The sequence below is a fragment of the Rattus norvegicus genome, chromosome 11 (assembly GCF_036323735.1).
Source record: "Rattus norvegicus strain BN/NHsdMcwi chromosome 11, GRCr8, whole genome shotgun sequence".
NCBI lineage: Eukaryota > Metazoa > Chordata > Mammalia > Rodentia > Muridae > Rattus > Rattus norvegicus.
The window spans coordinates 58,955,665-58,971,122 of NC_086029.1; the positions used below are offsets into that span (position 1 = coordinate 58,955,665).

Sequence of the window (15,458 nt, forward strand, 5' to 3'; positions counted from 1 at the left end):
AAAATCCAAATAAAGCAGACGTCTCAAGAGAGGCCTTAGGCTTTTATGAGTATTACTTTATATCTTTTCTCGGTTTGCAGAAAGAGTGGAGTGAGCAAACAAAGCCTAAAAGTTAATTGTTCATGGCCCTTTGGCTTTCATTTCTGAATCAGAGTCTTTTTTGGGGTCATCAGGAGCCCCAGGATCTGCTCTGATCCTAAGCACTGGGATAGAATGGCAATGAGTCTGGGATGAGAGAGGAGACCATCTAAATGCAAAGCAATGTTAATAAAGATGGGAATTATCATCGTGCCCTATCTGACCTCTGGTGTTTCAGGACATTGGAGTGATTTTCTCTAATTTCCATGGCATTTATTCTTGGGCAGAGATAACCACCATGATCTTAATTTGTTTAAATTTAAAGGAATAGTACCTAATTTTAAAAGTAGTGAACTCTGTGCTACCCTAGCAGACGTATGAGCCACCGAGATGACACTTGCACACTTTTCAGACTAACTCGTAGATGACTTTTAGATACTAAAAGCTATTTTTGGACAGACTAAGCCTACAGACAGATAAAAGCAAAGTCCTTGGAGATTGAGGGATACCTTTCAGAATCAGCCTTTGATGAGAAGAGAGTAGAGGGAAAGTGTTGGACAAAATTTATAGCCGTGTGAAGAAGTTTTTAATGATAAAGGCATAATCAAAGAGACCAGTGGGGACTAGAACACTTATGCTCTGACACTATCATAGGGTGAACTAAACCCTAGGTAAGTTGATGCTTCATAACTCTTAACTTGACATTCTATTTAAAATAACACTAATAACAATAAACAGGTTTCCTATATTGTTAGGTACATGCCTTTTTTATTTCTCACAACAAACAAGTAAAGTCAATTTTATATGTCATTTAATAGTGGAAAAACAGAATTAGATTTTTGTCTATGTTTGTCAGGTACATTAGTTAGGGTTCTCTAGAGTCATAGGACTTGTGGAATGTCTCTATATATTAAGGGAATTTAGTGTACTGATTTACAATCTGTGGTCCAACTAAGCCATCAACGCACAGCTGTGAATTGGAAGTCCAAAATCTAATAGTTGCTCAGTCCCGTGAGGCTAGTTGTTTCACCCGGTCTTCTGTCTAAGGTGGCATCCTGAAGAAGTAGGTTCCAACAGAGGTAAGTGAATGCAATCAGTCTTCCTTTTTCCAATGTCCTTATATAGGCCTCCAGCAGAAGGTGTGGCCAAGATTAAAGGTGTGTACCACCACACCTGGACCTGTAATTTGCTTTGTGCCAGAGATCTGCTTGCTTAAATTTCCTAGGATTAAATGAGTATACTACCTTGCCTGGGCCTAAGCTTTTCATGGCTACTATGCCTCAAGATCTCCATGTCAAGTTCCGGGTCAGAAGCCTGTGTGTTCTTTCAGCTTCGAGATCTGGATCACAGGTGTGGCCTCCATTTCTGGATTGTAGTTCATTCCAGGTGTAGTCAAGTTGACAACCAGAAAGGGTCATCACATCAGGTTCACAGTCAACAGTGATAGAAAAGCTGGTACTCCATCAAATGTTGAAGCCCCTGGCTGCTCATGACCTTTTGATAGCAAGTTTAAAAGATGATGTTAGCATGAAGAACACATGATAGTGTCACTTCATTAAATAATCAAAACAGCTACCTAATGTGTATATTTGTTTAGCCTTTTCAAGATTTGGTTGAGAGTGAAACATTTTTCTGTCTATCAAATATTTCAATGAACCCGAGTGTCCTGCAGGAAATAAAATGGAGAATCACTTATTTGGTGAATAGAATTAGCGAGTTCATTTTGTGTTTGGCTTTGCTTAATTGTTGCAATGTTCCATTTTTGAGGATTAGGGAGTAGACTCATATTTCCAGGGACCATATCTGGTCCTCTGTGAAGATGAAGAAAGCCAATTCTCCTGCTTTCTTGCTTGGGGAACGGCATTGGTCTCCTGTATGTCAAGAGGGTGCCTGCTTCCTGCTTTGTACCTGTGACCATAATTATTAAACAGATGAGGCTGAAGAACTGAGCCAGGCATTGGATACCAGTCACCTTCTTATTAATTGACAGTGATACAGCATCGTGGAGGAGAGAGCAATTAGTCAGCACGAGCAGCAACTGAATAATTCAGGGCCCACCCCTCTTCAATAGCAAGATTATTTACTACATGAAAATTGCACTCCCATTGTAAAACTAAAACTTGTATCACCCCCCCCCCCTTTTCTCCTTTCCTCTTTAAAACATTTATCAGACTCCTCTGGTTACAAAGTATAGCGGCCAATGTGATTATAAGTCTTCAAGTCTGCCTCAGACGCCACATGAATATCTGAAAGGCCAGGAAGCAGCAGCTTGTATTTGCTAACGAGAAACAGATGTTGCCATGAAAAAGTAAGGTGGCAAGAAACCTGTTCAATATAGAGAGGAAACTCGAATCCCTAATCCACTTTAAATTCTTCATCAGCTGCTGGTATTTTGCGTAGATGAAATATCAATACCCCTTAAGGACTTCTTGCTGTTTTAGTACCAAAGCCCCATTTTTGTATAAAAACTTTGTGAAAGGAAATATAACTTTAAAAACGAGTTAAAGAAACACACATCTGTTCTCTAGGTAATGACAAGGAGCTGGGATTCGTAAACTGGGGGAGTATGAAAATCCACCACATTTATTTTAGAATAGAAGAAACAGCAACATTATATAAATTATTCTTAAAGCCTATGATGATGGCACACATTAGTATTGTAATGGTTATTGCAGTCCAGGAGGCCTGTAATTTCCAGGTGAGATTTTCTATAAAACTTTAATGAACTCTTCCTTGTGCTGAAAATATTCCTTTTCTCCAGGCAACTGGCTTTTGTTTATGCTGTCAACTTTGTAGCAATATTTCTTTTTAGCACAGGTACACCAGCCTGTGAATATACACGTGATTGTGTTCATATGATCCTTGCATCTGAAGTATACTGTACCCCTATCTGCTTGCGGTTGACCATCCACTCTGTCGCACATCTCCAACCCTCCCAGAGTTCCCTGTGGGCAGGGAGTAGATGCTTTTCTTTTCAATCCCTTGACCACAATACACCGTCTCTGCTAAAAGCATCACTTTTGAAAACACTGCGCCACTAAGCCCAATCGTGTTTTGAAGTGGGATGTTTTGCTGTGCTTCGTGGAATGAGGTATAAAGCTGAGAGAGGGAGACTGATCCCTTTTAAAATTCTGTCATGTGGGTTGTTATTGCTGTTTGATTTCATTCAGATTCAAAATGAGCTATTTCTTCAGAATAATAAAGGATTTTACAAATACACACACACATACACAAGAACAGAGAGAGAGAGAGAGAGAGAGAGAGAGAGAGAGAGAGAGAGAGAAGAGACTCCTGTTATCCTTTTATATTTGAATCTTCCCTCTTGTACACTTGTGCATCCTACCAGTACATGTTTCATGGGCATGCTTAGTTTTCTCAGATGAATTCATCCTACGAGCTTCTGCCCAATCAAAACAATTAGCCGTATCTTAGCAACTGAATTGATTGAGAGTCTCCACATAAGCATCACTGGGCGCCTGAGAGAGATGTGAGAAGTGCAGGCCCCACTTACACTTACATGAAGCAGAACCTGTATTTTAATGAGTTTCCACGATATTGTACTTCCCCCCCCCCCCATAAAGTGTAAGAGGTGACACTTAGAGAGCTCATGATGGCCTTTCTGGCTTTATGTATGGAAGCCACCATGTGAGTGCCATCTCCTTTCAAGACTGGCTGTCTGACATTAGCTGCTGTTAGTGATGACAGGTTTCAGCAAATATGTCAAATGGGAAAAGAAAATGATTTTAAAATTATTAGAAGGAAGGTAAGTTAACAAGTTATCAAGACTAAATTAAAAAATAAATGATACACATGCAAATATCAAAACCCCATTGTTTTCATATCATTTAAGTTGTTCAATGTGAATTTAGATAATAGCTCCCAATAAAGTAAGTGATGTTCACTGGAAACCAAAGACAGAGCCATTCTCAGGCAGCTGTCAAAGACAGAAATGTGATATGGACAGCCATATTCATATGGTAAGTATAGTCTATAAGATGTATCAGGATACAGGAGTTAGATGGTTGGCAGAGTGATGACACATTCATACTTTGCAGGACTTCAATAAATCTGTTTGAAGCTAAGGCATGGCCACAATAGGTGAAAAGCATATGCAACATTGTTTTTTTACTAGTGTGATTGATTAATATATGGTTCAATATTTTAATGAGAAGCTTAGCTTGTCTAAGATCTCAATGAAAAACAGTCGCCTGTTGACACTGCAACTGCACAGAGACTATGTAGGCAGGTCTGTGGCTCAAATGCACTTGGCATCTTTAAACAGAAAACATTGGAAGTCATCTCCTAGGGACAATCACTGTTTTGCTCTTGCCATTAACTCACAATCATTGGGTTAATATTCAAGTATTGTGCATATAAATGTCATTCAGGCCAGTCACTGGCAGCAAAAGCTTCCAGGGAGTTTGGTTATTGAAGTGTTATTCACTGGCTAGAAAAATACCTTTCCTTAGATAGCAACTGTCCTTTGGCTACTTGAAGTATCCTTTTAACCCTGTCTCAAAGCTTCCCAGATGGTAAAGTTGAACTGAATGGATGTCTTTAGTATCTACAATCAGAATTTTAAAAAAAGATGGAGGGGGGGGAGAGAAAATGTGTTCCTCCGAGGAACAATGAAAGTCTTTAGAAAACCATGAGAGAATGGATTTGAACAGATCTCCTTTCTTGCTCTGCAAAAGTCCTTTAATTTGTTACCGTATCTTGAAGTGGAGTCAGCTTGTCGGGAATTCAGCTCCACTGCAGGGTTACAAGACTTTGACAGTGCACAGAAAATGGAAACAAGCTTACATCTGGACACAGACACCATTTCCATCTGCTAAGGTGAATTCTAAGCAGCAATTAATCCCCTCAAACAGAGGTGCTGAAGTCGAAGACTCTGGCTGGCTTAAGTCAAGGAAAAGGAAACCTGCCTCTTGGGACACGTATATCAACGTGCATTTCTTATAGTCTATTTATATAAAGTCATGTAATCATATTTGTGCATTGAGCACAAACCAATCTCAGGATGGACTCATGAAGGGTTGAATATTCTACTTAACTTCTAGGTAGACATTTTGTTGTGGTAAAGAGATGGACCATTTTATATGTAAAGGTTGCCCAGGTCTTAATTGTGTTGACCATATGGCCTCATTTCCTGATATTTGTTTTGCTTTGTATTTTAAAATCATGATGAGAATGGAATGGCCCTCATTTCAAATACTCAGAATTTATTTCTTTACTCACACGATCTCTCTGGCTTTATATGTTTCATTCTTTTACTTTTACATTGCTAACTCCTTCAAAACTAAGCTCAATGCCATTGTCTCTAGGAAGCCATCTTAGTGGGTTCATCTGGGTTACTTTGGCTTTCTGTCATCCCTCACCCACCCTGTCCAATATTTCTGTGGGTCACATTACTATGCCTGCTTTCCTGAATAAATTGATATGAACAGGACTACTGGACTACTGCTTTTAAAAGCCTCAATGCACTCTATTGCTCCAAAGCTTTAAACAATTAACTAAATACTCTCCAGAGTGCCTTAGTGAATAAAATAGGTTTGGTGCCTTCTCAGACATACATTTTATTGGACAAATATACAAATGCCTGCATAATTGTAGCGCTGTATAACAGAAAAGTGGCATACTTTTCATTTGGGATCAGGGAAATCGTTGAGAAAAGAAATAAATTTGAGATCTGAAGGGTGAGTCAGGGTTACTCAAGTAAAGTAAAGTTTGGGTATGGGAAGAAAGTACCTTGTCGAGTATTAAAGCATATGTACTAAGATGTGCCAGTCTTAAGGATGCCCTTTGAGATCTTGGCATTTTGACCTGGGATACATTTATACAACTCTGTTAGATCACCCATTATAACTCCTCCAGACATTCTTTATGTTCCTGTGACAGCAACCTCTGTCCTTGGAGGTAAACACATTCTGGCATCTATCAATCAGTATAATCCATTTAAACAAATGGACACCATTTTGTTTAATGAATGTGGGGGGGCAGGCATGGTACAAGAGGAGAATGCAGAGTGAGGGAGGTGAAAGACAATGGAGAATCTTGCAGACCTAGTTGGCATATGAACTTTGGCCTAAATTAAATAACCAGCATTTTAAGGGAAAAAATAAGAGGTTGGTATAGTTGATTTAAAGTGCACCAAATGAAGAGGAGTAAAAGTAGTTTATAGATATTTAATAAATTTCTTTAAAATGAACCATTTTATTCTAAGGAAGAGGAACATTTAAAAATTATGGTTGCATTTAAATGTTTGATGTTGCTCCAGCCCATTCCCCAATGTAAGTGTGTTTATTATCTTCTGTGGTGGCAAGGCATAATAACTTCACTAATTTTATTTTTCCAACCATGAATGGATTATTAGGATTTTGTCATACACCTAGCCTACTATTTTCCTTTTGTCCACATAAAGCTTTTTGGTTATTTCACAAAGTCGAAATGAATTTGAAACTATTATCAAACATGCAAACTTCCATATTGGCTTATTCACCTTCTCAAAATATAGTTCATTTTACTAGTAATGAGAATCATATTTCAAATAATATCTGCTATTGACATTATTAAGAAGATTGAATTACTCAAGCAAATTCTTGCTAAATATCTTGAACAAGATTTATATAATTCGTTGATGAACCTTATCAGATGTCACAACTATTTTATTTTGTTTAGTCTTACTTTTTCCTTTTTAAAAAAATCAAGGTAATTTATCCAAGTGGCACAATCAGCTTTGTTTGTTTCTACATTTTGTAAATTTGATGGCTGATTTGATTCTTTGTCTTCTGTTAAAAGTGGTGAATGTATGGTGCTCATTTCCCAGTACTTATATTGCCAAGCAGGGCTCAGAAAATGATTTAAAACAATGGACACATATTGTCTCACAAGATGAATTAAAACCATGGATGATTATCTCACAGTTCTGAAGGCCAGGGGCTCAACATCAGGGTGGGTTCCAGTAAGGAGTCTGCAGAGCATTTCTTCAAGTCCCTCTTTAGCCTGGTGATGATGCTCAGACAGTCTGGGTGCTGTGGCTTCCAGAAGCATCATTGCATTCTTCACCAGTCCACTCTGCCATCAGCTCATGTTCTTCCTCCATCTTCTAACTGCATCTGTCATCTTTAGATGCAGCTCACTTTACAGCAGTGACCTCATCGTCACTCAACTAATTAAATTTGTAGCAATCCCATTTTCTAATAAAGTCTGGAGCATGAGAGAGGTTGGAACTTTGCTATACATATATATATATTATTTCCTGGGATGGGAACCAACCCAGCAAAAGTAAAATCTGCTGCTAGGAGTTACTTACCCACAGCACTCTCCTTTGTCTGTGCACGTTATTATTTGTAGGAAAATGGCTAGAGATATGAAAACTATCTCTTTGTGTGTGTGTGGTGTGTGTGTGTATGCGCGCGTGTGCGCACATGAGCATAAGTGTATGTTGATATATGTACGCTCATGTCTAGAATGTTTCCTGAGAAATCACAGGGGCATGGGGAACCTTGGAAATCATATTTTGTTTTTCTATGCCCAGCTGATGCATGCACATTTTTTTCTTGAAGCAAGCTATGCATTTTGTACACAGTATCAGCACACTCAATTTCATTTTCTTTCTCTAATATGATTTGCTATACACTAAGTAAAGTGATGCTAATCAAGATGGCTTTCATTTCTACGTCCTGGATAGGATGAGACACCAAACGTGCTGAATGATTTGGTGGAATGCAGGTTTTAACTTCTTCCTTTCTCTTGAGAAAACACATCGTTTGTACCACTTGGCTCTAGACAGGAAATCTGAATAATTCAGTTACTCTAGTTCTAAATTTTCTCAGTAACCCGATTTTCCCCACTCAATTCTCCTGTCATTCAGCAGGGCTAGACTGGCATTGAATGCATATCTTTTGAACAGCAGGCTCAAGGAAACAGAGGTAACATAGAATGTGTCAAAAATTCTCCTGTTACATACTAAATCAATGATTGCTACTCTTAATAACTTGCACACTGGATCAAGACGAGAAATGAGTTACTCAAAGGAGCTGGTAAATAAAGAAGAGAACACTTAAGTCGTTCAGCTACTCTCCACTGTGCTTTTATGACTTACTTCTGCTTTTATGTGCTTTCTCTTTCAGCTGAAAGAGACATCAGTGTCTACTGTGGAGTGCAGGCCATTACGATGAAGATTAATTTTTGCACGGTCCTCTTCTCGGGATATTCTGAAACAGATCTGGCACTGAATGGAAGGCATGGGGATTCCCACTGCAGGGGCTTCATCAATAACAACACCTTTCCAGCAGTGGTCATTTTCATCATTAATCTCAGCACCTTGGAGGGTTGTGGAAACAATTTAGTGGTAAGATTACTATGAAATCCTGTGCTATACTTGAGGTCATAAATAAACAAGCTCCAGTTTCCTGAAATAATCAGGAGCCCAATCTATCTTCAGGAAAGAAAATTCCAATAAAGCCAAACAAATCATTTTCTTTTGCCTGTTGGAAGTTTGAACTCCCAAATACACAATTCTGTCTTCTGATAATGGTTCTGTTGAGAGGAGCTGGGCTGTGGAGATGCGTGTGGCCGGCTATGGTTCTCTAAGCAGCATTCTGTTAGATTGACGTTGATGGACACTTCTCACAATGGGCCATATTCTTTATGCTTCTATGGGTACATCAGATCATAAGAATGTCTTTTGTTCCTTTGCTGTGATCTAGATCTTATGACCTCATTCAGCAAGAAAGATTAAAGATAGAATGGGAAACCTGAACTCTTTTTTCACACTTACCCTAGGCTGGTTGCCATTGATATTGTGTAAAGGAAGGCTGTTTCTTGTGTGCAATTCTTCACGGTGCAGAACTGTCCCTTGCATTTACAAAAAAAATGCTTTGTATGCCTAGTTTTACCCATAGCATCCTGGACGTACCCCTTTGCAGTTATTTTGACAACAGAGAAGTGCTTTGAACATTTTTTACTCTGACCGAGAATTCATAATTAATATCATTCACCATTTTATGAATTCACTCACCAAAAATAGAAGTAAAGAAAAAATGACACTCAAGGGAATGAAAATTAATTGAAATTAACAGTATCTGGTGGGAGCATTAAATATATTAATTTTTACCTAGTACTATGTTTTATTGAGCTGATCAAATATCATCTTATCAATAAATCTTAACCAAAGTGGTATAATATACACAATTGCTTAATGCATTAAAAGAAGAAAAACTTGGCTTTCAGTCTTTAAAAATTATTTCTGTGGATGAAAAAGGAAGGTTTGATTATTCTCTGGGCTTGGTTTCCAAGGTTTGGTGGAGGGTAGGAGAGAGGAAAGAGATTTATTTGAATCTCCTTCTTTATCTTATCCCAAAGGGCAGTTAGAATATTGTGCCCATGACCATTTCTAAGCCTGCAGACTGTGTATTGTTTACTCTTTTTATTAAAAACGTTTATTCATCTCTCTGAGTTGTGTTCACAGAGGTTATGAAGCAGGCCTAAGGGAGAAGTCGGTTAGCTGATTACTGTATGTTTTGTTTTCTAGTGGTGAGAGCACAGGTAGGGGCCAGCAGAATCTCCCTTCCTCCTGCCATGTTTCAAAGCCTCGCTTTCATAGATTGAAGCCACTGTTGCCTCACTGGATAGACTAAAACCCAGAAGAAAAGGCAGGGGAAATGCTATTCTGCACATGTGTGCTTCCCACATTTAAAAAACTGGTGGGTTGGGGTTGAGGATTTAGCTCAGTTGGTAGAGTGATTGCCTGGCAAGCCCAAGGCGCTGGGTTGTGTCTTCAACTCCCGGGGGTCGAGGGGAGCTGGTAGAATTAAAAAGCTGAGTGTGTGTGTGTGTGTGTGTGTGTGTGTGTGTGTGTGTGTGTTTCACAGAACTGACATCCTAACCTAGTAAGAAAAGTATGGGTGAACATGTGTGTGTATGTAATTCCCAGACCACATCCTCACCTAGTACAAAAAAAGTGTGTGTGTATGTGCATGTGCGTGTGTGTGTGTGTGTGTGTGTATGTGTGTGTGTGTGTGTGTGTGTGTGTGTGTGTGTGTGACTGAACTGACACCCTCACCTAGTAAGTCAAAAAATGGTTGAAGGAAGAGAAGACTTTCTTAATTTTTGTATTTTACTTTGGATGTCACTAGCTTTGGAGCCTCCTTGGAGGACATCCTACATGAGTGAAAGTAAATATTTCACTGAATCACTGGGTTATTTTTAAAACAAATGTTCTCTTCCTACCAAATTTTGCCTCATGCATGAGCTAGATATTTGCCTTAGCCCTACCTGTGTACCATTAGTCCCATGCATAGACTTTATCCTATTACTGAATATCTAATATTACAGGGCTCAGACATATCTACTCAAAATATTCACCGAGTGCTTTGTGATATTTGACATGGTGAGAGAACAATGGTGTCCTTAGTTTCATGGAAACCATAAACATTATTCCTAAGATAATGGTTTTTCAATTTTAGTAGGACTTGAGAATCCAAGGAAAGCTAAGCAGTGTTAGGAAAACACAAACGTAGGGAACTTTCCCTAGAACTTCTGGGAGTTCATGGTCTCCTAGAAATTTGTCTAAGAATGAGAATCCCATGAGCCTCCAAAGAAAACATTGGAACGTCTAATCCTTAGTATATTTGATACTCACATTTACTTGTTCAAAATTATTTGTAAGACCCACAACTTGGTGCTGCATTGAAGATACAAGGATAAGACCTACATGGGTCCAGAGTGTCCAGCAGGCACTCTGAGGATGGCTGAGGGGATACAAAGCAAGTAGGGCAACCATGTGGTACAGCAAGAATTAACGTATGTGAGTAAGTTGGGGTTTTGGGGGTTTTTTTTAGGGGAGGAAGATGTGATGCTATAAACTGTTAACAGGTACTGAGGAGGTGAAAAAGAGAGAAAGGGCTGAAGGAATATGCTTAAAGGCCTGAGCAAGGAGAGCCTTGGTGCAGGCATATTGTATCCAGTGTGGAAGTCTAAACAGGCTGATGAGATGGTTCAGCAGGTGGAGACTGGAGATCTTCAATCTAGTGAAAGAGCCACAGAAAGGTTGAAGGAAAGATCCAACTACATGAGGTTGTCCCCTGAACCCACAAGTGTCATGGCCTTCATGCCACATGCACACAACAACAGCCATAGCAACAGCAACAGCCATAGCAACGGCAACAGTCATAGCAACAGCAACAGTCATAGCAACAGCAACAACATGAAAAAGTCTGGAGCTGCAAAACTAATGTGTCAAACAGAGCCAAAACAAATCATTTAAGTCAACAAAAACATTGGAATTTATCAATGAGGTCTTTAAAAATGAATTGTTAATTTCTGTATATGTTATTTTTCCTTTCTCGTGAAATAAATAGGAGTCAAGTGTCTGCGATACACAAAAAGTTCCACTGACTTTAAAAGACACATGGACACTTACATATTTTATAAAATATGTATAATTTCAAATCTATAGCAGGTTGCAACACAACCAAAATGAGAAATAGGCTGTCATAATGTGTTATTTGCATGTAAAGTGCATATATTTGCATATATAAATACTTAATTATTGAACTTGATCTTTTATTCTAATAGGTGTCTACAATTCCTGGTGTAGGTGCTTCTGGAAATGCAACCTCAGTACAGATAGGAAATATTTCCGGATATATTGATACTCCAGACCCGCCAACAGTTATCAGTTATCTTCCTGGGCTCCTTTACAAATTTAGTTGTAGTTATCCATTGGAATACCTGGTTAATAACACCCAGCTTGCTTCGTGAGTCCATGTTTATTTTTATTTTTTCTTATGTTGTCTTTCTGCTTGCTTCTTATTTTTGATGGACGTGTAGTCAGACTAAAACAATGGAGCACAGCATTGACTCAACTGTCTATCATCTCTAGCATCTATTTAACTTCTATCTACTATCATTAAACTATCTCTATCTATCTATGTATCATCTATTTAGCACCTATCTATATTCTATCAGTCAATATATCTATATCTATTTATCATCTATCTATCTATCTATCTATCATCTCACTATAAAATAATATATAATCTCTCTATTTCTCTATCTATCTCTATCGATTTTCTATTTATCAACAAACAAATCAATCAATCTATATCTATCATCTATGTATCATCTATCATATCTATCATAATCATATGTCTATGCATTTATGATCTATTTATCATTGTTCTTAATTCCTTTGCACAAAAGCCATGTGCTTATGTAGTTCTGAAGTGTTGTAGTCTTTCCAATGCATAGAGCAGCCGACTGCTGAGTCCTGCTTAACCCAACTGTCACTTGTTTTCACTGTTGGATTCTATAGCTCCAGATTCTGAATTCCTATGACTTTTGCAGAAGGGAGAAGAAGGACAGCAAGACACAGGCCCAAGGAATTATAGACAAAGACTGAAGCTATGGAATATATCCATGTCCTTATTTATCAATTCCAAAGATACACACATGAAGATACAGTATGTCCACAACATAATCACCTAAATTTGTCAACTATTTTTGACAAAATGTCATAAGTGAATGAAAAGTTTTCCTCCCTATTTTGATGGTCTGTATTAGAAGGTTCTCGTTATTGTTTAATCTTAGTACATGAGAATATAGAAACCACTTTTTGTCTGAGGGTTAAAAGTAGAGACTTTTTTTTATAGCACATTGATCATATCTACCTCAGTCAAAGGCAAAGCTTGAGTGTGGAAAGGACTTGAGGATAAAGGTGTAGGAAGAACCATTCTTCATTTTATCCTCACCTGGCATATCTAAGGAATATGTTCACTTATTTAACCAATGCTTATTAAACCTCTATTGTTTAGCATAACACTGTTTGTTCTAGTACCAACAAAGTTGAGCAACTCTCTGACTTCCTTGAACTTGCAAAATCGATGAAGTTCTATTTGCCTCAAATTTAAGTTCTTTGGAACTTTGTTTCCTGGCAAAAAAATTCTTACATCTATAATGCTAGACAAAAAGATGACCTTATCAATAAAAGGGATCATAAATGACAGACTATCTTTATTTGATTTCCCTGGATTTTCCATAACTTGCCATATTGATGATTTAAAAACTATACCTAGTGCAGACCTAGTTAAAAGTATGTCAAGTTAACTCACGAGTTTATTGTCTAAAATCTAACATCTGGGTATAAATAAAACTTTTAATTTAAAATCTCATTTGGGTTTTCCCTCTTTGAAATCGGTTTTAGGTCCTCAGCTGCTATTTCTGTGAGAGAGAACAATGGGACATTTGTCAGCACTTTGAACTTGCTCCTTTATAACGTGAGTTGATGGGTGAAAGACATTATTTTTCCCTTTCACTGTTGTGAGGACTCATTTATGTGAATGGCATTTCTATAAAAACCTACTGAAAGTCACATTATCCCTGCTGCAGTTTGGTAACATTTATCCATCTTGTTTTCATTTTCATATATCTTAGTTATAAAGGTGTGCTGCAAGCTCCATTAAATTTTCTAAAAGTTGATAAGTGATTGAAATTTCATACCATAAATGTGAGTCTCCAAGAATCCATCTTCCACCTCTCCCTCTCTCTCTCTCTCTCTCTCTCTCTTTCTCTCTCTCTCTCTCTCTCTCTCTCTCTCTCTCTCTCTCTCTCTCTCTCTTTCTCTCTCTGTGTGTGTGTGTATTCATTCGATTTGGGGGAGTAGTGTGCTTGTGATACAATGATACACACAGCTCAAGTGATACATCTCTCAGAGGCATGATTGGTGATGAATGTGTTAATATTTTAAACATGGTTTCTGGCTGATGACAGTTCTGTCACATCTGAAATAATTTGTACTGATGACATAGCATTGTCTAAACTTTTGTCATGTAAATATCGAGAGTGGCAGCAACACGTGAAAAATACATGGGTTTCTATTTATAAGTGTAACATTAATCCCCCAAATGATATTTTCATGTTGATTAAAATTTTTATTCATACATTTTAAATGCCTGATTTAAATATCAATTTTTCAATCTATCAACCAACATTTTTGTAAATTATGAATCTGATTTTTGCATTATTATTCATGTCATCATGGCACTGGGTTATAATTCATGCAACTGATTTAAAAGTCAGTGTTTTATCCATTGAATATAATGAGCTATAAATATTGTAGTAGGACATTTTGCAAAGGCATTTAAAAAATCATGTTTATAAGTTTGTAGTTTGACACCACAGAGTTCTAAACAACACATTAAAATGTGTGGTACTGAAGATTGCCTTTCTGTCATTTGTAAACTTTTTTTCCTGAAAGTCAACTTGGTTCTACATACTTAGTAACTATGAACCCACATTTTATTCAGAAGCTGGCCATATGTTTATAATTTTTGTGTTTAGTATTTAGAACAGTAACTTTGGATGGCAGAATTATCTCTCTTGAGTTCTGTGTGTAAATTTTCTGAGGAAGAATTGAGGTTGACCATGTTAGAGCCATCAATACTTAATGAGTGAGACAGAGATGAGGATTTTCATTATTAACATAATGAAAAAATACAACCATATGAGTCAGGCGTGGTGGTGTACACCTTTAATCCCAGCTCAGAGAGGCAGAGGCAAATATCTGTAAATTTGAGGCCAGCCTGGTCTACAAAGTGAGTCCAAGTCAGCCAGGGAGAAACTTTGACCAATCAACCAACCAATCAACCACCAACCAAAATCCATATACCACTCAATGATATCTTTTCTTCTGTGAAATTAAACTATTTTTCCATTGGAAAGACAGAAAATCAAACATTTGAAGACAATCTTCATGTTAAAATAGTTTTTCTTTTTTTCTTGGATTTTTTAAAAATTTACATTTCAAATATTATCCCCTTTCCTGGTTTACTGTCCATAACCCCCCTATCCCATCCCCCTTCCCCTTCTATGAGGATGTTCCCCCACCCATCTGCCTACCCTTTCCACCCCCCTACCCTAATATTCCCCTACACTGGGGGGGGGCAGGGTGGTTCCAGCCTTGGCAGAACCAAGGGCTTCTCCTCACATTGGTGCCCAATAAGGTCATCCTCTTCTACATATGTAGTTGGAGCCATGGGTCTGTCCATGTGTACTCTTTGGATGGTAGTTTAGTCCCTGGAAGCTCTGGTTTGTTAGTATTGTTGTTCTTATGGGGTTGCAAACCCCTCCAGCTCCTTCAATCCTTTCTCTAACTCCTCCATTGGGGACCCCATTCTCAGTTCAGTGGTTGGCTGTGAGCATCCGCCTCTGTATTTGTCATGGTCTGGGAGAGCCTCTCAGGGGACAGCTATATTAGACACTTCTGTCAGCTTGCACATCTTGGCATCAGCAATATCTGGGTTTGGTGGCTGTATGTATATGGGATGGATCCCCAGATAGGGCAGTGTCTTAATGGCTATTCCTTCAGTTTCTGCTCT

General features: G+C 38.1%; 1 protein-coding gene across 1 annotated transcript in view; it reads left to right on the forward strand.

Moving 5' to 3' along the window:
- Positions 1–15,458, forward strand: part of Zpld1 (zona pellucida-like domain containing 1) — a 59,701-nt gene that overhangs the window by 21,862 nt on the left and 22,381 nt on the right. The window contains exons 4-6 of the mRNA XM_039088739.2: positions 8,211–8,431; positions 11,659–11,840; positions 13,286–13,358. Of these exons, the coding sequence (XP_038944667.1) occupies positions 8,211–8,431; positions 11,659–11,840; positions 13,286–13,358 (476 nt within the window). The remainder of the gene's footprint in view (positions 1–8,210; positions 8,432–11,658; positions 11,841–13,285; positions 13,359–15,458) is intronic.